At 37.4% G+C, this 25,173-nt stretch overlaps 1 protein-coding gene and 1 long non-coding RNA gene across 2 annotated transcripts; both read left to right on the top strand.

The window, feature by feature from the left end:
• The first annotated feature begins 11,509 nt into the window (after positions 1-11,509).
• On the top strand, positions 11,510-12,884 carry LOC126724352 (uncharacterized). Its single transcript, XR_007654941.1, has 2 exons — positions 11,510-11,679; positions 12,712-12,884. It is a non-coding gene; the product is annotated as an uncharacterized LOC126724352 (long non-coding RNA).
• Positions 12,885-18,728: 5,844 nt separating this feature from the next.
• LOC126720480 (uncharacterized) lies at positions 18,729-21,048 on the top strand. The gene is made up of 4 exons (XM_050422977.1): positions 18,729-19,570; positions 19,651-19,830; positions 19,903-20,300; positions 20,384-21,048. Exons 1-4 carry the CDS (start codon positions 18,778-18,780, stop codon positions 20,915-20,917), a joined length of 1,905 nt encoding a protein of 634 aa, XP_050278934.1. The 5' UTR covers positions 18,729-18,777; the 3' UTR covers positions 20,918-21,048.
• Positions 21,049-25,173: the final 4,125 nt, after the last annotated feature.

The following is a 25,173-nucleotide window of genomic DNA, read 5'->3' as shown; positions in this document are numbered from 1 at the left end:
GTTTTCAAAAAAAAAAAAGCTACTAAATAGTTCCAAATTTTTTATAATTTAATCATTTTATAAGTTTGACAAAACCCGATAAGTTGTACTTAAGGTTTATCTAATTACTAAAAACCATTATATAAGAATTAAAAGTGGATTTTTTTACAATGAAAAATAATTACTACACAACCTATTCAGATATATAAAATAAAATATAATAGATATGCTTATCGGTTTTCTAACATTAAAATCCCACATAATATTTACATGCGTCATATACTCATGTTATTGTACAAATTGATCTTAAGTATTGTATAGATATTGGAAATAAATATGAGAAATATTACCTGAACTTTCTTTTTATTTGCAACAAATAAGTTTATTAATAAAAGGTGGTGGAGTTAAGGCCCAAATTAAGTCACTCTTTGAGACGATAAGTGTTGTTTATGAAATTTCCCAATTTAATAGATCAATAATTGTAGCACATGTCTTGAACTAAACTTTAATGGTTGTCGTGCGATTTACTATTATTATTATTATTTTTTTTTTTTGACAAGAAAATTTCCCAAACTAAGAAGGAAGATAAATGTAGTCTTGAACTAAAGACGCGGACTCAAAAATTCAATTACATACGAGGAAGGTCTTAAAAACTCCACGACGCACCTAATATTGTACCTTATTTTAAGTTTCATTCCTAATTTCTACTATTTGAAGAGTACCTCTCAATTATTTTATTTGAAGGTACCTCAAGTATTTGACAATTGGATCTTGATAGCCTTTTGATGTTAATACGACAAATATACAGTAAATACCATTAAATGTGTTGACTCAATTATGCTTGGCAAAGAAGTGCCAAACATTTTGTGTTTCTCAACCTTTTCGGGTATTATATTCTTCTAAGGCACTGACAAAGTCTTCCTCTACAGTACGAGGAATCGAGAATTATGCGTACCTATTTCATACATAAATGCAAATGGCATATATATAGCCACGTACGTATAAGTTAAAGATAGGATAGGTCTCGATTGTTGTCTCAATAATAATATGGGATGAAATTCCTTTATATGGATTATTTGAAGATTTCTGTTTAAAGGTGTGTATCAATTCGATTGCGCTGTGCGAATGTGATTCAAAGATTGTTTTCAACGCCTTAAATGATTCCAGTAAAGCAACTACGAATTGTTAATACAATTGATAGGATTTAATACAAGTTTAGAGAGTCTTGCCTGGTTCTAGTTACACATATTAAAAGACAAGGCAATCGTCTTGCTCATTTGTTAGCTCAGCACGTCAAGAATATTAGCAATTATGTAACATGGATAGAGGAAAAATCATTCATTCATTAAGTCCACTTTAACTCAAGATGTAATGTTTTTATCTTCGTCTTAATAAAATTACAATTTTCATATTTTATATATATATATATATATATTTGATTGCCACGTGTGAAAAAGTGTTATGATTTTTTTTTTTTTTTCAATGAGTTCAAATTTGATTTCTGACTGACCCAATGCTAATATGTTATCATGGAGATGGCCGACTCCATCTAGTGTTTGTTTGTTTCTTAGTCTTATGTTATTTTTACAAATGTGAGATTACGACTTAATTTTGTTATTTATTTTTTTCATACCATTTTCCTTGTATAGGTATACTGATAATTGTTCTTTTTTTCTTTTTCTGCTAAATAAAAAAAAAAATGGTAAACATCAGAGCAAGTCATGTCCTATTTAATAAGATGAAAGGTGCTACGTTCACAACATTTTCACAATATTTTTACAACAAATCATAGGCGGTTAGTTATTATTGGTTCAAATTTAAACCTAACACTAAAATTACTTTTTGGTCCCAATAATAACAACCAGTAACAACCTACCACTTAAAATTTGTTGTAAAAATATTGTAAAAATGTTGTGGACATATCATTTCTCTAATAAGGTATACTATAGGATTCTCACATTAGCCAACAACACTAGTGCTAATAAGTCTCATATATATGATTGCAAGTTGGTCGTGGCGCTAGACCACTAGACCCCATACTAGGGTTTTATAAAGATTTTACATTCTTTTCCCAACTTTAAGAAGGCCTCAAAAATATTGGGCCAATAATCCAACGCAATTGTTTCACAAAAAGGAAAAAAAAAATGCTATGAGCTTAATTATTATGAATATGTTGAATAATTATTGACAATCGATTTTCCTAAAAACTTGTAAAAAATGATATTAATAAAATCTAAATACAAAAGCTATAATAGTAATTTTGTATCTTCAAAAGCAAGAAGAATGGGTTCAAAAGAAAGACATATATAATTGAATAATTGCTTTTTAAATATTAAAAAATTTTCTAAATTTATCACCTTCTATCCCAAAATGTATTGGGTCATCCCATTTAGTCAAAATAAAACAAAAGTTTTAATTTCATGAATGAGTTGAATCCAAATTAATATACAACATCCAAATAAAGAAACAAAAACAAAAAGAATTGATATTTTTAGTGGCTTCAAAATTTTGATTTCTACTGATTTCAACTTTCAAGGTAGTTAAAGAATTGCACTTAATACATGTAACACGAAGAATTCTTTTAGTTTGTATTATATATTAGCTCAATTTATTTGAAACAAATATTCTTTGGGTGATCAACAACCATAACTATAACTGTCTAAGAATTTCAATTTCCAAGAGGTATCATGATCATCCAATAAGAGGGCTTTCAACTTTTCAAATCAACTATTTGAAAACATATTGATTCTAAAAGACAACCTCCTCCCCCCCCCCCCCCCCCCCTTCCTTTTGATATTCCCAAGCTAATGAATTGCACTTAAGGCGTGTTGGGGTAATAGAATTTGAAACCCCTGCAATGCAAAGTTTTGGAAGTCGCTATTGAATAGAAGCGTGAAGTGAGGATAAATATGATAACATGGAATAGTGTCATGTTAGAGATGTAAAGCTTTTTACAATTTATTAAAGTGATAAATTGTAATTAGAACAGGTAAAGCATGAGTTTAGTGCTTCAATGCATTGGATTGAAGTCAAGTCTAATTATAGTAACATCACTTTCACTAAGTTTACTATTAACACTAATTTTACAATGCATTAATCACAATTAAATTCACTAACAGAGGGGGGGGGGGGGGGGAATAGGGTTTAAAAAAATCTCTTGTTAATTGTGACAATTTTTGCATCATTTGATTTATTGTGGGTACATGCTCTAATACGTGTTTTTATTTGTTTTAGCTTTTTACGTGGAAAGAAAAAATAATAATAATAATAATAATAATAACAACATATATCAATAATCTCTCTATCGGGTGGATCATCTAGCTCCAATTTTGGTATTTGAATAGAAGTTCTACTCTTGACAGGTGAAAGCGAAACTTAGCTAATTTGAGTTTATATATATTAATTATTTTTAGTCTCAAAAGACTATCATTTATAAAAGAGAAACATTTACATTAAAGAATAGAGCCTCTAAGGCAAGGGGAGGAGGGCCTTTCATCCAAGTTATATCATTAGAGATAAACTAACAAATTTAGCTAAAGAGTGCGCCACTGAGTTACAAATCACCTGACACATTAGAAATAGTAATTACAAAGATCAGCCACTAATGTCTTTATTTCTTCCAAAATATTTCCAAGTAGTGAATAATCCATACCCAGTAGAGAGAGTTTTCTCATAACATTAATATTATCACCCTCATTGTGGGTGAGTGATTTTAGGATATACATGATTCCAAATGTTACTATTTAAAATGTTCTTGCTTTCTTGGTTAGGTTTAACAGGGACAAGTTATATTTTATCTTTATTTTTATAGCTCTCATTGGTCTCAAGCAGGGGTGTGCATGGATCGAGTTGGGTCAGATTGAGGAGATTTTTCGACCTAACTCACCATGATGGTTTATAAAAAATACAACCCAACCCAACCCATTACAGGGGTTCAACCCAACCCATATGGATTAGGGTTGGGTCGGGTTGAACCTATATGGGTTGGATAGTTTTGTTTTAATACTATTTGATGGGAATCAATTAAGTATAATCCGCCTTGGTTATCGTCCATGACCAGACCACGTCTAAAGAAAACCATCCAAGAATGACAGAATGCATGAAGAAGACCCTTCGTCAGGAATAATAAAATCCAGTTGAAAGAACTCGTCCATAAAAGACTATAAGACTATATTCATAGATGACTAGATCCATGGACGACCAAATTATACTTAGTAAATTCTACAGAGAATTCTCCAAAGGTTCTACATGAACAAACCACGACATGTTGCTCTTAACACGTGGAAGAGATTCCTCGAACTACGCTTCACATACCCCATTTTCTCTAAAAACTGCCCACATTACCCATGATGGTAGTGAATCCAAACAAGTAGACCCACATCTAACTCTCTATAAAAGGATCAAATCTCATTCACCCAAGTTAAGTTCTAACCATTCACTATTTTTTATCCTTGTGTACTAGAGAGAAAACTAACTTAACTGTCGAGGATCCTTGGCCAGTTCACACCGGTCACCTTTGACAGTTCTTTCTTTCCTTTTAGGACTTACAGCCATTACCATAGCCCGAAGTATTTCAGCCTACTGATTTTCATACATCATCAGTTGGTGCCATTTGTGGGGAAGAAGAGAGTTAAAAAGTTTCTAAGTACTAACTTTTCCGCTTTCCAAGACAAAAAGGCCGGATGGGTCGGACTAGGTTAATGGCCACTAGTCCAAGACACTAGGAGAGTGGGAATGCCTACAGTCATCCAAATCGTGCACCACCACCCCCCATGACCGTTAAACAACGATTACAGTTCATGGCAGCAGTGATGGTAGAATTGACACAACGAAATCATGAGTTAACTAGAGAAGTCAACAAACAATGTTAATACCATGGTGGAGAATGAGGCCAAAATTCAGGAAATGAAGGTGCTAAGAATAACACTAAAGGAGACCAGTCTAGGGGTATCGTCACTCGCAGGGTTTCACATTTGGAGAGAGAGAGATGGACCAAATGAAAAGAGTCATGGAAGACATGAAAGATTCTATGAGGAGAGCAAATTATGTGGATAATCTCGTCCACAAGACTGATTCCCCCTTTATCGCGTCCATCATAAATCATCCATTCTCTTCCAAGTTTAAAATGCCTACCCTGGATTCATATGATGGGACACTGACCCCTGCGATCACATTGCCACTTTTAAAACAACCAGGAATCTTCAAGGTGTTCCAGATGAAATTATGTGCAAAGCCTTTCCTACCACCTTGAAAGGTCCAGCCAGAGTGTGGTTTAGTAAATTACCACCAAACACCATAACCCTCTCCTGTTTGGGACTCCAAGACCACCCTTGAAGGTTTATATCATCAACTCCTTTGATGACTAGAGAAGACAGCAACTTCTACAACATCGAATCTTGAGATTCATCAAGGAATAACGCCGAGAGAGTTTTTTGGGTACAAAACCCTAGAAACAAAAGAGGCACACTCTTCTCTCTCTAAAAAGCCTTATAAAAACGTGCTTAGGGTTTCCTTTATATACTAGAAGAAGTAGATCTGAAACCCTAATCCTTTTTGGGCTTGAACTACTGTTCAGGCTTAATTAAAATTTTGCAGATACGACTCTCGATCGATCGAGCCTGTCTCTCGATCAGTCGAACCAAGCAAATTCTGAAATCTTCTTTCTTCAGCTTGTATGTTCTTGAATCTTAACTTGAATCACCTTGAGCATTGTCCAATAATACCTATAGACTCTAGGATCTATATCTAGACAAGACGATTTGCCAATTGTTCTAAACTTTTAGAACCTAACATTTTATATTATTTAATTGTATAATTTATATTATTTTAATGTGTTGTATGTTAAAATAAAAAACTTGGATGTTAGGTATATTGTATAATAGCTAAAGTAACTTTTTAAATGTTAAAATAGGAATTGTTATGCAATTTCGGATGCTAATGCTCTAACCATCGAAAAGTAAGTTGGCAGCTAGTTAAAGAATTGCACTTAACACACGTAACGTGAACAATTTTTTCTGCCATTAAAGTCAAAATTAAGGAAAGGAAAAATGATGGGTATTTTTAGTGGCTTCGAAACTTTGATTTCTACCAATTTCAACAATTCAAGGAATACGTAGTTAAAGAATTGCACTATTCATAATGTATGGTTCATAATGTTTAAAGAATTGCACTATTTATAATGTATGGTTCATAATGTTCTCACCTTTCTAGTTATTTTGGACCTTTAAAAAGGTCGGTTTATACTTTTATAGCTCTGATTGCTCTCAAGTTTCATATGATAACAGGTAAGTTATGCTCTAGAATGATATTTACCCTCAATAATGGTACGACAAATGACTTTGTTGTGTACTCATTATTGACTTCTTTAATTTATGGATCATGTACGTGGGCCTATCATACTTTCATTGTGAAATAGTTTGTGGTCCTAGAACCACTTCAATGATTAAGGCAAAAGCTGGCTTTGGAAAATTATATTAACATGGAACAAAATTCATATCGTCCTATTTTGTCACCCTATTTGCAATGTGGAACACAATTCCATAAGGTTGTTTTTAGATTTGAGAATTTAAAATTAAATAATTTTAAAAATAATTTCTAATATAAATTACTTCATATAAATTTAACATCCCATTATAATACCAATTCTTGCCACAACTATGACATGACAGAATATAAATGGTGGACAAAAAATGGCTGATAAATATATTTTGGACCTTTAGAAAAGTCGGTTTATACTTTTATAGCTCTGATTGCTCTCAAGTTTCATATGATAATAGATAAGTTATGCTCTAGAATGATATTAACCCTCAATAATGGTACGACAAATGACTTTGTTGTGTACTAAACCTGTCTTGTTTTCAATTTTCTCACATTGTTGACATCTTTACTTTATGGATCATGTATGTGGGCCTATCATGCTTTCAATGTGAAATAGTTTGTGGTCCTAGAACCACTTCAATGATTAAGGCAAAAGCTGGCTTTGAAAATTTGTATTAACATGGAACAAAATTCATATCATCCTATTTTATCACCCTATTTGCAATGTGGAACACAATTCCATAAGGTTGTTTTTAGATTTGAGAATTTAAAATTAAATAGTTTTAAAAAATAATTTCTAATATAAATTACTTCATATAAATTTAACATTCCATTATAATACCAATTCTTGCCACAACTATGACATGACAGAATATAAATGGTGGACAAAAAATGGCCGGTAAATATATAAGTGATAAGCAACCATTTATAGTTTGTCAAAACAGAATTCTAACAAAGAAGTTGTGAAATAGTTTGTGATCGTAGAACCATTTCAATGATTAAGGCAATAGTTGGACTTTAAAGAATTATATTAACATTAACAAAATTCATATCATCCAATTTTGCCACCATATTGGCAAGGTGGTACACAATTCCATAAGGTTGTTTATAGATTTGAGAATTTAAAATTAAAGAACTTTTAAAAAAACAATTTCTAATATAAATTACTTCGTAGAAATTTAACAATCCATTATAAATTTCAGTTGTAAGAACCAATTCTTGCTACAACTATGGTGTGGCAGAGTATAAGTAATAGATAAAAAATAGTAGGCTAATATGTAAATGATAAGTAAATATTTACAGTCTGCCACAATAGAATTGTGACAAAGAAGTTATGAAATAATTTGAGGTCTTGAAAACACTCCAATGATTAAGGCAAAAGTTAGGCTTTGAAGAATTGCACTAACATGGAACAAAATTCACTTTGTCCTATTTTGCCACCCTATTTGCAACGTTATACACATTTCCATAAGGTTGTTTTTAGATTTCAAAATTTATTAAAAAAATTAAAAATTAAAAAAAAAATTCTGATATAAATTACTTCTTATAAATTTTACAACACATTATAAATTTCATTTGTAAAACCAATTCTTGCCACAATTGTGATGTGACAGAGTATAAGTGTTGAAGAACCAGTGCGTCCACCATTTGGAGAAATAAAGATCATTGTAGGGGCATGTCAACAAGAAGCTTGTTCAAAGCCAAGAAGACTTATCTACAGGAAGTTCAAAATGTTCAGATATCTAGACGACGACCAAGGATGATCAAAGACGATGAGCTAACCATAATTTTTACATATGAAGATGCAAGAAGACTGCACCACCCTCATGATGATGCTATTGTCATTACTCTGACAATTGCAAATTATACAACCAGAAGGGTGTTAGTGGACAACTGGAGTTCAGCCGATATTCTCTACTATCTAACCTTCCAGCAAATGAGAATTAAGAAGGAGTTACTTCATCCAGTAAGTGTGTCATTGATCAGCTTTGGAGGAATTAAGGTTCTACCAATAGGTACTATCTCCCTGCTTGTCGTGGTTGGCTCTTACCCACGACAAATCAATAAGGAAGTGAATTTCTGCCGTTGACAGTGTGGATATATATATATATTCCTCCTAGCTTGTGTGTTGCTACTTTTTCCAATTTTAAAAACTTATCTTGAAGAAGTTAGAGGGTAGATGTTTTTCATTAAGCTTAAATTTTAGGTCTCAAAGAAGTCTACATAGTACAGGTATTTTGAATCCCTTTTTGGTAAAATTGTAACTATTTCCACCTTGTGGTTAATGCTCTCTTTCATGAACAAAATATTTTTGAAACTCTTTTTGATAGGCCAATAATGTATTAACCCCATGTGATGAATTAACCAATTAATTAGCCAAGTTGATTAATTAATTAGATTCACATACAATATGCGTGGCAACACAAACAAATCACCAATTAAACTAAATATTCAACGGAAAATAAATTGACACGGTAATTTGTTTACAAATGGGGAAAACCTACATGGCAAAAACCCCACCGAGTGATTTTAAGGTCACCATTCCCGAGAATCCACTGTTATTACAAGCGATTACAAGTAAAGGAATCCTAGTATCTTATATCAACTTATAGTTGAACCCTTACCCCAATACTCAATTGGACTTGTTCTGTAGTGACAATATCTCATTTTAATGCACGGCTCCTAATATGCGACTTAATCACCAACTTGAGAAGGAATGTTGGCTACAAAGTTCTTCAGTTCATCACACGATGAAGATCACGAAGTTGCTTGATTACAAAACTCTACGGTGTACAAACACAGCAGCTTCTTGAATAGAAAGATGAACTAAGGCATATGTCTCCGGTTCACAATATGCTTTTGAGAAACCTTTGCATTTCGTTGCATCATCTGCGACGACCCTTAAAACAATCTTTATATATGTTTAGGGTTGTGAGAAAAGAAAACCCCAACATCTATTCATGAATTGGAGTGAAATCAGATCTGGAAAATTGGTTTTCATAAACCTCAATAGATATCCTATCTATTGAGCAGCAGTCGAGTCTCGGGCTAAAATAGTCTTTTAAGCCTCGATAGATACTAGCTGTCGAGTTTTAAAATCCAGCACTTCTTCACTTGATTCTTGGACAGACTTGCATGGCTTTAACACTTGAACTTAAAACCTTGTTTCTTGAAGTAGTAAACACATTCTAAATCTACCCAATTACAAGTAAAGTGCGTTTTGTCCAAAGATTAGCCAATTCTATATTGACATATGTTCCTAACCTGAACTACATATGTCCTAACACTTTTTTTTTTTTTTTGGGCCCTTCATAGTCGATATATGTTTTTGTATGAGTCCTTATTGAAGTTGCGTTTTGTATCACATTTTGTTGTTCTGGCTCTTACTCTAATTACATTACCCTTAAAACTAATTGTTGATTATGTACTTTTACAGCATAGAAAACCAGGTGATGGCATGCTCATGGGCTGTAGTTCTCGCAGCCCAGTTGGGGATGGGCCTACTTCCCCCAAGTACTCTGATTAGACTTTCTCCTGCAGTTAACAATTATCCATCTGAGGCATCAAGACAAGAAGTCAGAGTAAGTTAATTTTACTGTTAAAGTTCTGAAATCAATGTTTCGGTGTTTTGTCTATTATGTCATTCATTCATTGATTGTAATGTTGACTTTACATCCATTGAATATTTACCTTCATTGGTCAATAGTTTCTTGGTTATTCTTTGTGCAATTTATTTATATTTATGATATAGAACATATTCAATGTATCCTCAATACGCCTTGAAACTCTCATGCAGCCTCAGGGAACACCTGAAAATGGTTATTTATGGCAGAGAGTGAATTCCCAATTAAGCTCCCCTAATTGAGAAAGTATACCATGTTTAGACATGGCAAAACAGGCGGGTCAGGTCGAGTACGGGTCGGGTTAATCGGGTTGCGGGTTAAACAAGTTGCAGGTAAAAAATGGGTCATTTTAAGTAGGTTAAAAACGGGTTCGGGTCAATCGGGTTGCGGGTTGGGTTGGGTCCAGTTGACCCGTATTTTTCACATGAATTTTTTTTATAAAGAAAACAACATGTATTTGCCATTTGGAAAGTCATGCAACAAACTACTTGATGTAAAATGTATTACTTTGAATTCACCACTTATATCAAGAATAAATTACACTTATTAATACTTATTCAATAATTTTAAAATTATACAAATCCTAACATTACTATCTAAAACAAAATAACACAAAGATAAGTAAAACAAATACACAAGTTTTATTTCTATACAATATCAACATCCCAAAATATAAAACAAAATTACAAAGGACTTATTGGATAATTCATTTGACAAAAAATAAATAAAAAAATATAAGAAATTTACAATCATGACTTATTGTCAATTGTGGTTGGCACTCTATTTCAATTTGAGATATACATTAAAGTTTGATTGTTTACTTATTTATACATTATCTCTTTTACATATCATTGTTAAACAACACACACTCTAAGAAATATCATAATTTATTTTGAAAATCCGTTTATTTTGGACATAAATTGTTAAAAAAATAGGTCTAAGCATTCATAATTTATATTAATATGATACTTTGGCTTCACTATTTTCACACTTGTGAATGTTTCTCGCACGTCTACAATTTTAAATCTATGTTTTTAACTGTACTGTAACCAAATTATCTTGGCATGTACTTTGCTATTTGATATCTAAAAGCTTTACTCATTACAGAATGCTCAACCATTCATCTTTCAATTAATTTGCATGTAGTTATGTAAATGTTTCAATTGTTTCCTTAAAACTCACAACAAATAATTAAATCAATATTGTCTTTATTTTATTTTATTTTTTACCCAAAAAAAGTTTTAAAAAATGGTTCGAGTTCGGGTCGGTCAGGTCAGAAAATTTTGACCGTTTTGTCATGTCTATGTTTCAATAATACCAACTCGACATCTATTTTGTTGTTCAAAAAATCACACCAGACTCCTCATCTAATCCAAACAAAAAGACCATCTTGACCTTGAATTTTTTTCAAAACCCCGCCTTATGACTCCTCTCTTTCTCCTTCTTCCGCTTTTTGGAATCTAATTCCCAAATCAACTTTACTCTTCTTTAGTTCTTCTCTACCTCTCTCTCTCTCTCTCTCTCTCTCTCTCTCTCTCTCTCTCTCTCTCTCTCTCTCTCTCTCTCTCTCTCTCTCTCTCTCTCTCTCTCTCTCTCTCTCTCTCTCTCAAACTCCATTCTACCTGCAACTACAGCTTCCATTTCCTCACCGCACCACTCTCCCCAACCTTTAGTTATGACCACCACAAACTATAGCCATTACCTCCAGTTCCGACCACCACAAAGCACCATCCCTACTTGCGGTTCCGACCACCTCTAGGTATTCTCTCTTTGGGGTAATTTTCTCCTTTTTTTTCTTTTTCTTTTTCTTTTTAAAAATATCCATATACACTGATAGCCCTTATCTCTACCTCCAAAATGTATTCAAAAGTATGGATGAAGAAAATAGCAATTTGTGGGTAGGTTCGGATCAGGCCAAAAATTTGAAGTTACTATGCTTATCTATTATTTTTACCCATTATATTTATATGAATGTGTAGTCTAGATTTGTAACGTAGAGATCCTTTTATGGTATTGGAGAATTAGAAGACTAAAAGTTACAAAGAAATAATATAATCTGGAATTCTAAGCACAAATTACATTTATTTTTACTATAAATTTTTTGTTAATTTTGTTTCCATTATCAGTTATGTTAATAAAATATTTTTATTTTCTGTTGTTTATTTATTTGGTTTTTGAAAATGTGGTGTTAGGCTCAGTAGAGTTGTGGTACAAAAGAAAAGGTGGTTGCAAGGAAGTTTTGTACGCAGAGAGCTCGTTGTAGGAGAAGGTGGGCAGTCAATGGATAATTTTGATAAGAGGAATTAGACATATTCTTTGATAGGTACAATACTTTGTCTTAGTTTACTGTTGGTAAAGCCGTAAAGGTATGATATAACACATAACATGCTTATTAGCACGTTTGATGTTCTTAATTGTGTCTTCAATGTCATTGTTGTTGGTGATACTTACTACATAGCTATTAACATTTTCTTTCATGACTGTTTCATTGGTGGATATCATTTTCGTTTTACTGAATTTATACATTTCATTAGTAAAAGTTTGGGGTTTAATCATTCCCAAAATGAGTGAATGAAATTCTATTTTCTTTCTTTGAATTTATTTTTGATACCATCAGATTTGTTGGAAATTTGTAGTGGCAAAGCTATTCAGTATTCATATAGTTTTTGTATTTTACTCTGCAATTACTAGTACTGTTTAATGCCTATGATTGTGTTAGGTACTTTAATTTCTTATTCTTATGTGAGTGCCTTCTTTTTTTTCTTTTTTCTTTTTTCTTTTTTTTGTACAGATAAATCTCCAAGGCTGGAGCTTAAATGCTGTAAAACATTGAAAGCGAATATCAAGTAGCTTATGCTGGGTTAATGATGGAAGATGTGATTTGCAAATTGTCTCACTATCTATATTTATGAATGTTGAGAAAAGAAGACATTTGAGGTCTTCTACTTAGGCAATTGTATGCTCGCAAGTTGTTTTGAGAGCCATAATTTAAGAAAAAAGTCTTATAAGTAGATTGTTTCATTTCATGTTTGTCATACAACTTTCATATATGAATAGTGGACAATTATATTGTTTTCAAGTTTGTTTTTCGCTAAGATATTGTTTTCAAGTTTGTAATTGCAAATATTATCTTCAAGCCAATTAGGATACAATAAAGCATGCTTGAGTTTTCATCATTATATATGGAGGTGGACCTCGCCCAAAGGTGAAAAAAAATTATGAAGTAAAGAATGATCTAGTTTTAAGCAGAATTTTATGATTGCACAACAATTTACTCATAAAGCTCAAATTCAAATTTGATGTATTAAATTGTTTTGTAAATTGATTATAATTGTTGGATTTCAGAAAAATTGAAGATTGAATGGCTAAACATTTTGGCAACACAAATTAGAGAGCACATCAATGTATTTAGTTCATCTTAGCATGAGTTTGGATATAGATTATTTGGTGCACATTTGTGTCTACGTTTAAAACAGTGGATCTCGTGCACTATTCACAGGACTCGCAAACTACTTTTTTCAACAAAAACAACTTTAAAACTGGATCTCATGGCACTATTCACACATTTGAAAATTATTTTACTACAGTGTTTTCAGTTTCCAGTTTTCAGTTTTCAGTTTTTAGCAATAAATGATATCCAAACAAACCCTTAATACAATTAAATTTTGCGCGTATTGAACAAAAGTCCTTTGTAAGGTTAACTTTAAGCAAAAGAAAATGAGAACTCCGAAGTCATCCCCAAGACTATTTGCAAATTGTCTAGATGGGAGGAATTGTAATCACCCTCCAAAATTATCAACCTCTCCCTTAATGAATTTTACGACCTTCATCCACAATTGTCTTATTCAAAGATGCACATATAGAAATGAACTTTACCATTACATTTAAAAATATTCATCATTTTCATATAGAATCTAACATTTTTGTTTAGCCACATTAGTTACAAAATGTATCCAAAAGAGTTGTTACAAAAGATATCAATTGTCCAAATTGTTAGATATCCCATCTAAAAAACTGTCCAAGTCAAATATGTTGCCCAAAAATATTGTCCACTAGTTGTGCATATATCTGTGTAGTTTGCTATTCCAAAAAACTGTCCAATACCGTTCTCCATCATTCTTCAGAATCTTGAAGTAGGGCCCTGGAAAAAAAATTTATATGTTAAAGGGCCTTTTTTTTTTTCCCCTAATGTAAAAAGTTTATAAAGTAACATATTGTACCTAGCTCATGTGTAACATTAAGGTACTTTCTTGAAGCATTCATGTATAACTAAACATGGGATAAGTAATAGACAACTCCGGGGAAAATAATGATGATTGAATATCTCCTAAGAAAAAGAGAAGATAGTAACAAATGGTTTAACTTAACAAGCAAAGCTAAGAAAAAAAGAGAGACTAAAATAGTAATTTTGAACATACCATGTATCATAGAACTAGCTTGCTGAGCTAGTGAACTAGTTGCATATTTTACACTTCTCATCTTTTCCATTTCTTCTCAATAGTCTCATCTGTTAACAAGGCACGACCAATTAAAACATTGTTCTAATGACGATTGATTCCCACAAATAGTGCACATATTAAGTTATACTTATTAGTTTAATAAGTGGTATAAAAAATAGTATTCTCAAAACAGTCATAATCTAATTTTGATCCACCATCTCCCCTTTTCGAATGCCAAACCCCTTGTTTAAAGCATACTTGATACTTATTATAAAGGTTATATGCTTCTCCTTAGGAACTCACTAGCATTCCAAGTTTAATTTCATAGTATTTACCCAATATTATATTTCATGATTTTCACTTTTTTTCATTGTCACCAACTGTATCAAGAGCATTTTCTGAAAAATCCATTACTAGTATAGCCTAATCATGAAAAAGAATATTGAATGAACAACTTGAATAGACAAAACTCATAGTTTTCCATAATTACACAATCAGAGACTTAAAACTAAAAAAAAAAAAAAAAAGACAAAGGAAGAGATAGATTGAATGCCTTAGCGGAGACTTTTAGAAAGAGACTAACTATTGGAATCAATTCCTTCAGCAAACCGAATAGAACAGAAGCATCACATCCTTGCACCAATGCCAAATTCAAAGAGAGACAGATCAGTTTCAATATCCTGATGAGTTTCTTAAACTCTTTGTTTCACAAAAACTGGGATATATATAAAAAATAAACTTCTTTTTTAGGCTATCACATATACAACAAGTTTCAGGTTCTAGTATTCCTATCTATCTCCTTTCCACGCTAAAATGAGCCTTTGCATTATTTTGTGTGGTGATAAGTGAAAAAAACCCATCTATAGTTGCAAATAAATAAAAAGAAACTGAAAAATCGATCTCCTTTCCACACTCAAATGTGCCTCCCATCTTCTAAACTTTTATTAGAAAAGAAAAAAAAAATGTCTCCCATCCATAGTTGCAAAGAAATAAAAAGAAAATAAAAAATTTGTCTTCTTTCCACGCTCAAATATGCCTCCCAGCAGTAGTTTGCAAGTAAATAAAAAGAAAATGAAAAAGATGTGAAAAAGTATTGAAAAAAAATGTCTCCCATCCATAGTTGCAAAGAAATAAAAAGAAAATAAAAAATTTGTCTCATTTCCACGCTCAAATATGCCTCCCAGCAGTAGTTTGCAAGTAAATAAAAAGAAAATGAAAAAGATGTGAAAAAGTATTGAAAAGAAGCAGATAAAAAGGAAAAATTACCCCTTTGCATCGTTGGGTGTTGGAATCGATGACTGAGAAAGTGGTGCAGGTTCTAACGATGATGCTAGAAATAGAATAAAAATGATTTTCAAGGTTTTCAGAGGATACAAATTCCGATCTCGCTGGACCAGCAATGCACGGCAATGGCTGTATTTGGCAGCGAGGTTCGGAGTGAGAGAGAGAGAGAAAGGAGAGGGAGCATTTGAGACAGAGAGAGAAACATATGGGTTTTGCAATTTCAAGTTTGGTAAAGTGTGGAAGAAAGTGGCACTGGTTTGAAATTTTTTAGGATAAAATTGGCTTTTGCTTTGGTCCAATGCAACAGGTTGATGTGGTTTTTTTGGAACATGTATCACTCATTTATTGAATAGGAAATACCAAAATAAATGCTGAGTTGGTATTACTAAAATATAGTATTCTTTCTCCCAAACCGGATGACCCATGACCTATTTTTTTTAACTCTTTCCCAGATAGGTTAGGTGCTTTGCATTTGCTTTATTTTGATTTTTTTTACTTTACTTTTCATTGTTTTATTTTTTATATTCCTTATAGTATATTGTTTATTATTATGGGTCAAAAAGAGCTACCATTTACTTTGCATTTGCTTTATTCCTTAGATAGACAACTTCCTTGCGCAAAAAGAGCTGCCATGGCTTCTACCATCTCCACTGAAAAAGGAAGAGGAATCCTCTGGGACAAAGTAGCAATGATCTCACTATCTGAGTCTCGAATCGCCACCCCGATACCTGCGCAACTTGAATTCTCAAACATAGCAGCATCAAAGTTCACCTTATATATACCTTCTGGAGGACGAGACCAACGCACATGAGCAGCAAGAACACTCGGCCCAGCATCAGACTTGCATGCATCAAAGAATTCCCTCACTAAGACAATTGCCCCTTCACCAACTTCCTTCAACGGCCAAGTTGGTTGGTTCTCTCTCAATCTATTCCGCCTCTGCCACAGACACCAAGAAATAGTAGAAAATAGAGCCACCTGATACTCCGAAGCGCTACATAATACCTCCTCCCATAACTCGAAAATGCTCCAATATTGTTTTCTGTAGAACCTGACAAAACTAATATTAGATTTCCAAACTGCCTAGGCATGATCGCACAACCATAAACAATGGATTAAAGATTCCGTATGCTCATCACACGTTGAATAGGAGGCTTCAACAGGGACATGTCGATGTCGAAGATTCTGTTTTGTAGGTAGAGAGTCACGTGCAACTCGCCAAAAAAAATGACGAATTCTATTTGGAGTCTTGATCTTCCATACCTTGCTCTGCCCATCCAGTGAAAAAGAACCTGGATTTAATCGTCTTGCATTTGTCTCCAACATCTGATAGGGGCTCTGCACACTATAATCCCCAGTACGAGTTAGAGGCCAAATCAACAGGTCTTCAACATACTCTTCACTCACTGGAATCCGTTGGATCAACTCAGCCTCCCACGGCAAAAAAATCCTTTCCACTAAACCAGGATCCCACACCCTTCTATCTTCCAAAAACAGGTCCTTCACAAAGAGAGCATCAGTGTTAGTCCTTGGAGAAACAACCTTACTGTTGGAATGGTCTGGCAAACAAGTATGCTCCAAAATTTTAATAGACTCTCCATTCCCCACTCTCCAAACAGCACCTTTATTAATGACATCCCTTGCCTCTAAAATACTCCTCCAAGGAAAAGAACATTGTGGATGAACCGGAGCTTCCAGGATGCTATCATTAGGAAAATATTTCGCCCTAAAGACCTTATAAAGTAAACCAAGTATTGGAAAGACCCGTCTCAAAGAAAGAGGCATGTTTATTGATGAATATTTGTATTAGGTTTGTATTGCAACACTACTGGTTTTTCTCTTTGTTTTAGTGTGTTTTCATTACATTGTAATCATAAGCAGATATTTTTCTGTTCTTACATTGGTTTTTCATACTGCAATAAGATCCATGTGGTTAGTGGGTGACATTATTCTTAATTATGATGGTTAGTGGACAAAGTTATTTGGTTTTCATAGGAAGTAATGTCACAAAAAAAATTCTGAAACACAATGTTTGTGCTTTGTTTTTGTTTGTTTGTTTATATATATATATATATATATATATATATATATATGATATAGTTAAGTTTGATGACGTCGATTCCCGTCACCAATGGGTCACACCGTACTCGCGACTCGAATTGAACCTGCACGAGGAAAGAAACTAAAGAATCCTTCAGAGAGCACCGGTGAGGTGCCGGCCAAAGACTCTCCGACGGTCAAGTTAGACTTCCTCTGTTTTACTTAGTGCGTTAGAGAGGGTTCATAAAAGCATACCTCGATTTCTGTGGGTATTACGCCTTTTATAGTGATAAGGGGTTGACTTTCCCTTTCTGGTTCCCACATCTTTTCAATGTGGGACTCTATTCCCAATTCTTCCAAACGTGGTGAGCAAGGATTCTCATTACCGGATCATGGGCCCTTGCTGCGTCAGTAGTGATGGGCCTTCAAAGCTGGGACCATACCCACGCAGGCCCAAGAGACCCAATCCGTCAGGCCCATTAAGGTAAGCCCATCATGCCCAATATTTTATCATCTTCAGTTGCCCCCTTCACCCCGATGATCCGTCACCTTTAAGGTCAAAGGATCAGTGGGGTGACGGTCCTTACATATGGATATGACGGATTCATGCAAAATAGAACGACGGTCCTAGCTGGATCAACCCGTCAAAGGGAGAATCATCCAGTTGACGGATACATGGCAGGTACAAATCTGTTGGTACGTACTGACAGGTTGTCAGCATTTATTAAGCATGCCACGTGTCACTCTCTGAATGGTCGTTGTATAGGATCGAAGCGTCGCTTCGTCTTCCGTGCACTTCCTATATATATAAGGCGCCTCACTCTTTCATTTTTCAATTTTCACTCAGAAAACACTTGTCAGAGCGAAGCCGTCAACCCTGTCAGAGCAAAGCCGTCAACCTAATCTGTGCAATCCGTCGAGGACGAATATTCGCTGATTACACCAACCGTCACCCGTCCTCTGCTAAGTTCGGTAAGTGCTTCTAATTTACTATAGTCAAGTTACATTCTCTTCTATGCATTGTTGTTAGGCTTTCCATACCCGTCAACACTTTCAAACCCGTCGGTCTTAGGTTTTATTGTCAATTGTAGGAAATGTCTAGTGCGTCAAGTAACCAGTCGGTGGTTCGTGATGGGACGGAATACGAGGATGTATACCCGTCCGGTCATAAAGACCAAGAGAGCCCCGGCGAAAGTAGGAGTCCGTCTGCCTCCTCTTCATCCTCAACAAATGAGGATGTGGAGATAGTCGAAGTAGAGGGTTCCGATGATGACGGGGATCAACAACTGGAGTCCGTTGTAGGCGCTGATGGACTAAGGCAGTTCATCATGTTGCCAGAGTGGACTGTTCATAGGTTTACATCCGTCATCAGGGAGAGACATTTCAGCACCTTCAGGACCAACTTCCAAATTCCAGACTATGTCTCCATCCGTCTACCATATGTGTCGGAGAAGTGTTATTACGAAGGGGTAGACGGTGTAGGAGTGTACGAACAGGCATTGAAGGCTGGACTTCGATTCCCGCTTTCTACCCTTCATAGGGAACTCTTGCAGTATCTGGGGTTGTCCGTCACCCAGATATCCCCTAACGCCTGGAGGGTCTTCATAGCCATGGAGATTCTCTACGGTGCAATGTCAAACAGGGAAAGGAAATTGACGGTCCGTGAATTTCTTCACTGTTACCGTCCAGACGAGATTTCTGGATCAAGGGGGATGTACAGTTTTGCCAGTCGGAGCCCCTTGTTGAAGGTGATCTTTGAGACCCCAGACTCAAATAGAGACTGGAAGAGTCGGTACTTCTTCCTGGAGGGTGATAGATGGATGAACCATCCAGGGGAGACGGAGTTCATGCCCGTCGACACAACTTGGGCAGTTATAAATCAGACACGTATGCATCCGTCTAAATTTTGTGTTGCTTTTCATATCCGTCCAGTTATATGTGTATATCTTGATCATCTTTCTTTGCAGGTAGACGGCGCCCACAAGTCAGCCTCGAGGAGTTTAGCTTCCTTGAAAAGGTTTGCAAGAAGACTACGCCGGAGGAAAGGACTTGGGCGAAGTTGGTGAACCCGAGGACCATACATTGGTACTGCGACGGTCCTGAGCCCACCCAAGAAGCGATAAGATACGACGAGCGAGTTCACAAACGTAAGCCCGTCAACTTTACTTGTCATTTACTTTGCTTTATTTTGTTTTAATTTCATCCGTCATTATTTGCAGAGATGGATGACGCAAAGAGGAGAGCTTTGATCAAGTCCCAAGCCGTCAAGAAGAGGGAATCCGGCGAGGAGGTTCCTAAGGCATCAGCTTCAGTCCCTAAAAGGAAACTGACGACAAAATCCGACCGTCCCTTTAAGCAACCAAAGGTCTCTCTTGAACCTGTGGTTGGCTTAATGGCTGAGGGTAACAAGGCCGTCACCCCAGCGAAGCAGGGGAAGGGCAAAGGATTGATGGCGGTCCCAGACGGTAAGCAAGAGAGACCTCCTTCCCTTCTTCGTGATGACTCCAAGTATGCATTGGAGAAACTGTCGTCCATCATCACGGCAGAAGACTACGAAGACCTGGGAAACCATTCGACGGAGGCCATGGGGGAGACGGGCCTCTTCGCCGTCGCTCAGGTTGGTTATGTTTGTCAAATAAGTTTTTGTTTTTCATTCTTCCTGTTACTTACATTATGTGACGGTCTCTTTTCTACTTGCAGTCCTTGGTCATGATGAAGGGACTACTTGACCGGTGTCTCAACCGTGAGAGTAGCTTGGACCGGGTGCGCGCGAAGGCGCAGCAGACGGAGGAAGAGCTCGGACAACTTCAGAGATGGAGGTCCAAGATGGAGAAGAAGCTGGAGCTTTCTGAGCAGGCGAGGAAGGAGCTTGAGGAGAAGACGGCTACTTCGCTGACGGTCATAGAGAACAAAGAAGCTGAGATAAAACAACTCAAAGAAGAGATCCGTCAGGCTAGAGTGGCAGCCGTCGAGGAGTACCGATGCTCGGAGTCCTGTTTGGGCGAGCTGTCGGACTCCTTCCTCCAAGGATTCGATGATTCCCTCCGTCAAGTCAAGAAGGCTTATCCAGAGCTGGACTTGACAATGGTCAAACTTGAGGACCAAGCCCAGACTTCTGCCCTCCCCGTCGCCTCCGAAAATACGGAGGACCTTTTTGGAGACGGTGCTGCTCAGGGAGACGGAGAGTCCGCCCCGTCGAAGGATGTCCCAGATGCTGAAGAAAAGAAAGATTGATGCATATGTACTTTATTTTGTGAACAATCCGTCTTTCTTTTTTATTCATTTTTTAAGACAATCCGTCCTTTTTTTGTATTGAACATTTGCCTTTGGGGCTTTTGGCTTAAAAGTTCACATGCTTTTTATAATTGTTTGGTGCTCTGTTTAAAACTCCGTCTACCTTCTTGAGGGATTATTTTTGTGAGGATATTTGTTAATCTGTGATTATCCGTCCACATTGCAGACGGATTGAGCATTTACATCGGTGAGGATTTTCCTTCTCCGTCTGTTTTGAGGGGTTTATTATGCGGACCGTCCACTTTGTGGCGTTGTTCATCACTTTTAAATATATCGCGTATTTAATGGACTTGTAGAAAATTTTAACGTAGCCAATATACGTCCACTTTGCGAAAACGTCCATCCATTGTATCCGTCCACCTTGGGACTTTATTTCATGTAGGACAGTCCGTCCATCTCAAGGACTTTATTTCATGTATTTCAACATCTTAGTGATCCGTCCACTTTGTGGACTAATTGCATCACCTTTGTGATCCGTCCACTTTGTGGACCTATGTCACATCACCTAAGTAGTCCGTCCACTTGGTGGACTTATGTTTCATCACCTTAGTGATCCGTCCACTTTGTGGATTCATATTTCATCACCTTAGTGATCCGTCCACTTTGTGGACTTTTGTTTCATCACCTTAGTGATCCGTCCACTTTGTGGACTCACATTTCATCACCTTAGTGATCCGTCCACTTTGTGGACTTTTGTTTCATCACCTTAGTGATCTGTCTACTTTGTGGACTTATATTTCATCACCTTAGTGATCTGTCCACTTTGTGGACTTATGTTTCACTACCTTAGTGATCCGTCCACTTTGTGGACTCATATTTCATCACCTCAGTGATCCGTCCACTTTGTGGACTTTTGTTTCATCACCTTAGTGATCCGTCCACTTTGTGGACTTTTGTTTCATCACCTTAGTGATCCGTCCACTTTGTGGACTCAGGGTGATCGTCCCTGTAGGACGATCCGTCCACCTTGTGGACGTAGTGGGATCGTCCCTGTAGGATAATCCGTCCATCTTGCGGACTTCATATTGTATCCGTCCATCTTGTGGACTTATGGCTATCATCCCTGTAGGATGATCCGTCCACCTTGTGGACGTAGTGGGATCGTCCCTGTAGGATAATCCGTCCATCTTGCGGACTTCATATTGTATCCGTCCATCTTGTGGACTTATGGCTATCATCCCTGTAGGATGATCCGTCCACCTTGTGGACGTAGTGGGATCGTCCCTGTAGGATAATCCGTCCATCTTGCGGACTTCTATCGTTTCCGTTAACTTTTGTGGGCAATTGCAATGACATACATTCAAGTAGAAGATCAAAAATTGCATCTGATTGTAGAACGCGTAAAGGAAAAGTGCCTGCCCCCTTGGGCTTAAAAAAGGCACGACAATATTGTAGCAAAAATAGTTAAACAGTGCCAATAAAAGTTAATAATTCCCAAAAAGTCTTAAAAGAGAAACTGGTTGTCGAAATACTATCACTGGTAGTATTTCCTCAAGTGCTCGGCATTCCACGGATGTGGTAGCTTTTCTCCGTCTATTGTCTCCAGGTGGTATGTCCCTTTCCTTTTCCACGACGTAACTCTGTAGGGTCCTTCCCAGTTGGGGCCGAGCTTTCCTTGTGTAGGGTCTCTAGTTGTACCCATGACCCTCCTGAGTACGAGGTCTCCAACTTGGAAGCTTCTTTGTCGGACCCGTGAGTTGAAATGTTTGGACATGCGATCCTGGTATCTAGCGATCCTCTGTTCTGCATCCGACCTGACCTCGTCTATAAGGTCCAGCTGTAGCCTCATGGATTCGTCATTCCTTCCCTCGTCGTGGTTGTGAACCCTGTAGCTCGTGAGCCCAACTTCCGCTGGGATGACTGCCTCGCTCCCGTAGGTCAGTCGAAACGGTGTCTCTCCTGTCGGAGTCCTCGCCGTTGTCCTATATGCCCACAGTATGCTTGGCAGTTCTTCTGGCCATATGCCCTTTGCCCCCTCGAGCCGAGTTTTGATAATCTTTAGCAAGGATCGGTTTGTGACCTCAACCTGACCGTTAGCCTGAGGATGGGCGGGGGATGAGTAGTGGTTTTTTATTCCTAGTTGTGAGCAGAAATCACGGAAGGGGCCGTTATCGAACTGCCTCCCGTTATCTGAGACAAGGACTCTAGGAATACCAAACCTACATACTATGTTCCGCCAGACAAAACTTCTAATGTTCTTTTCTGTAATGGTGGCCAAGGCTTCCGCTTCTACCCATTTCGTGAAGTAGTCAATGCCCACTACCAAGAACTTTAGCTGCCTTATCGCCGTTGGGAAAGGTCCCATGATGTCCAGTCCCCACTGAGCGAACGGCCATGGAGCCGTTATGGGGGTCAGCTCTTCAGCTGGCTGTCCGATAAAATTGCTGAACCTCTGGCATTTGTCGCATCTTTTAACATAGGACTCAGCATCCTTTTGCATGGTCGGCCAGTAATAACCAGCTCGTAACAGCTTGTGCACCAACGACCGCGATCCAGAATGGTTCCCGCATATTCCTTCGTGTACTTCCCTCATCACGTAGTCTGCCTCTTCAACCCCGAGACATCTTTGGTAAGGACGGGAGAAACCTCTCTTGTAAAGAATGTCTTTTATCAAGACGAACCTTGCCGCTCGGACTTTTAGCTTTCTCGCTGCCTCCTTCTCCTCAGGCAATATCCCGTCCTTTAAGTATGAAGCTATCGGCGTAGTCCAGTTTCTTTCGGAGCGTATCTCCTGCATGTTGTCGGGGTCTATTAGCGGAAAGATTTGAACAAAGGGAAGTACATTACCCAGTGTTATCATGTGTTCTGCTGAAGCGGCTTTGGCTAGCCGATCAGCGAGCTCGTTGTCTCCCCTGGGGATCTGGACGAACGTTGCTTTTAGCCCATCGACTCTAGCCCTCACTTGATCGAGATATCTCTTCAACCTTTCCCCTTTGCATTCATAATCTCCGTTTACTTGATTGGTCACGACTTGAGAGTCGCAATGCACGACCACACTTTCAGCTCCGGCGGCTTTGGCTAGGTCGAGTCCTGCTGCTACTGCTTCGTATTCTGCTTCATTGTTGGTAATGGGGAAGTCGAGACGGACCATACATTCAATCTTGTCTCCTTCAGGTGACAGCAATACTATGCCGGCTCCTCCAACTCGCTTATTGGATGATCCGTCGGTGTAGATGTTCCACTAGGGGGGTTCTTCTGCCCCCTTGTCCGCGTCATGCGTAAACTCAGCTATGAAGTCGGCTACAGCTTGTCCTTTGATGGCCACACGTGGACGATACTTGATGTCAAACTCGCTCAATTCTATTGCCCACAGCGTCAGTCGACCTGCGGCCTCAGGATTACTTAGTGCCCTTCGCAAGGGCTTGTCGGTCACTACGTTCACGGTATGGGCTTGAAAGTAGGGCTTGAGCTTGCGAGCCGCCGTGACCAACGCAAAAGCGAGTTTCTCCATAGGTTGGTATCTTTCCTCGGCACCGCGGAGCGCCCGGCTGGCGTAGTACACGGGCTTCTGTGCCCTGTCCTCCTCTCTGATTAAGGCCGCGCTGACGGCCACAGTGGAGACGGCCAAATAGAGGAAGAGCTCTTCACCTGGTTGCGAGGGGCTCAGTAGAGGTGGTGAAGATAGATAGGTTTTTAACTCCTCGAATGCTCGTTGACACTCGTCCGTCCACTCGAATGACTTTTTCAATGTTCGGAAGAAAGGTAAACATTTGTCCGTCGCTCTCGACACGAATCTATTCAATGCCGCTACCTTGCCGTTAAGGCTCTGTACTTCCTTCACGTTTCTCGGGGGGGCCATCTCCATTATGGCTCGGATTTTGTCCGGGTTAGCTTCAATCCCCCTTTGAGATACCATGAATCCTAGGAATTTTCCTGCCGTTACACCAAACGCGCACTTTCCTGGATTGAGCTTCATGTTGTAGGATCGGAGTGTGCCGAATGTTTCCTTGAGATCTTCCAAATGGTCTTCCTCCTTCCGGCTCTTCACCAGCATGTCGTCGACATAAACTTGGACGTTCCTCCCGATTTGCTGTGCGAACATCTTGTTCATTAGTCTCTGGTATGTTGCCCCTGCATTCTTCAGACCGAATGGCATTACTTTGTAACAGAAGAGACCTTGACTGGTTACAAACGAAGTCTTCTCCTGGTCGTCCTCGTGCATGCGGATCTGGTTATAACCCGAGAAAGCATCCATG

This window comes from Quercus robur, chromosome 4 (genome assembly GCF_932294415.1).
Source record: "Quercus robur chromosome 4, dhQueRobu3.1, whole genome shotgun sequence".
Classification (NCBI taxonomy): domain Eukaryota; kingdom Viridiplantae; phylum Streptophyta; class Magnoliopsida; order Fagales; family Fagaceae; genus Quercus; species Quercus robur.
This window is presented reverse-complemented; position numbering and strand designations above follow the sequence as displayed.

Coding starts and splice junctions, on each gene's coding strand:
- LOC126720480 (XM_050422977.1), top strand. CDS start 18,778: ATGTCTAGTGCGTCAAGTAACCAGTCGGTGGTTCGTGATGGGACGGAA. Junction 19,831..19,902: donor CGACGAGCGAGTTCACAAAC/GTAAGCCCGTCA, acceptor CATTATTTGCAG/AGATGGATGACGCAAAGAGG. Junction 20,301..20,383: donor GCCTCTTCGCCGTCGCTCAG/GTTGGTTATGTT, acceptor TTCTACTTGCAG/TCCTTGGTCATGATGAAGGG.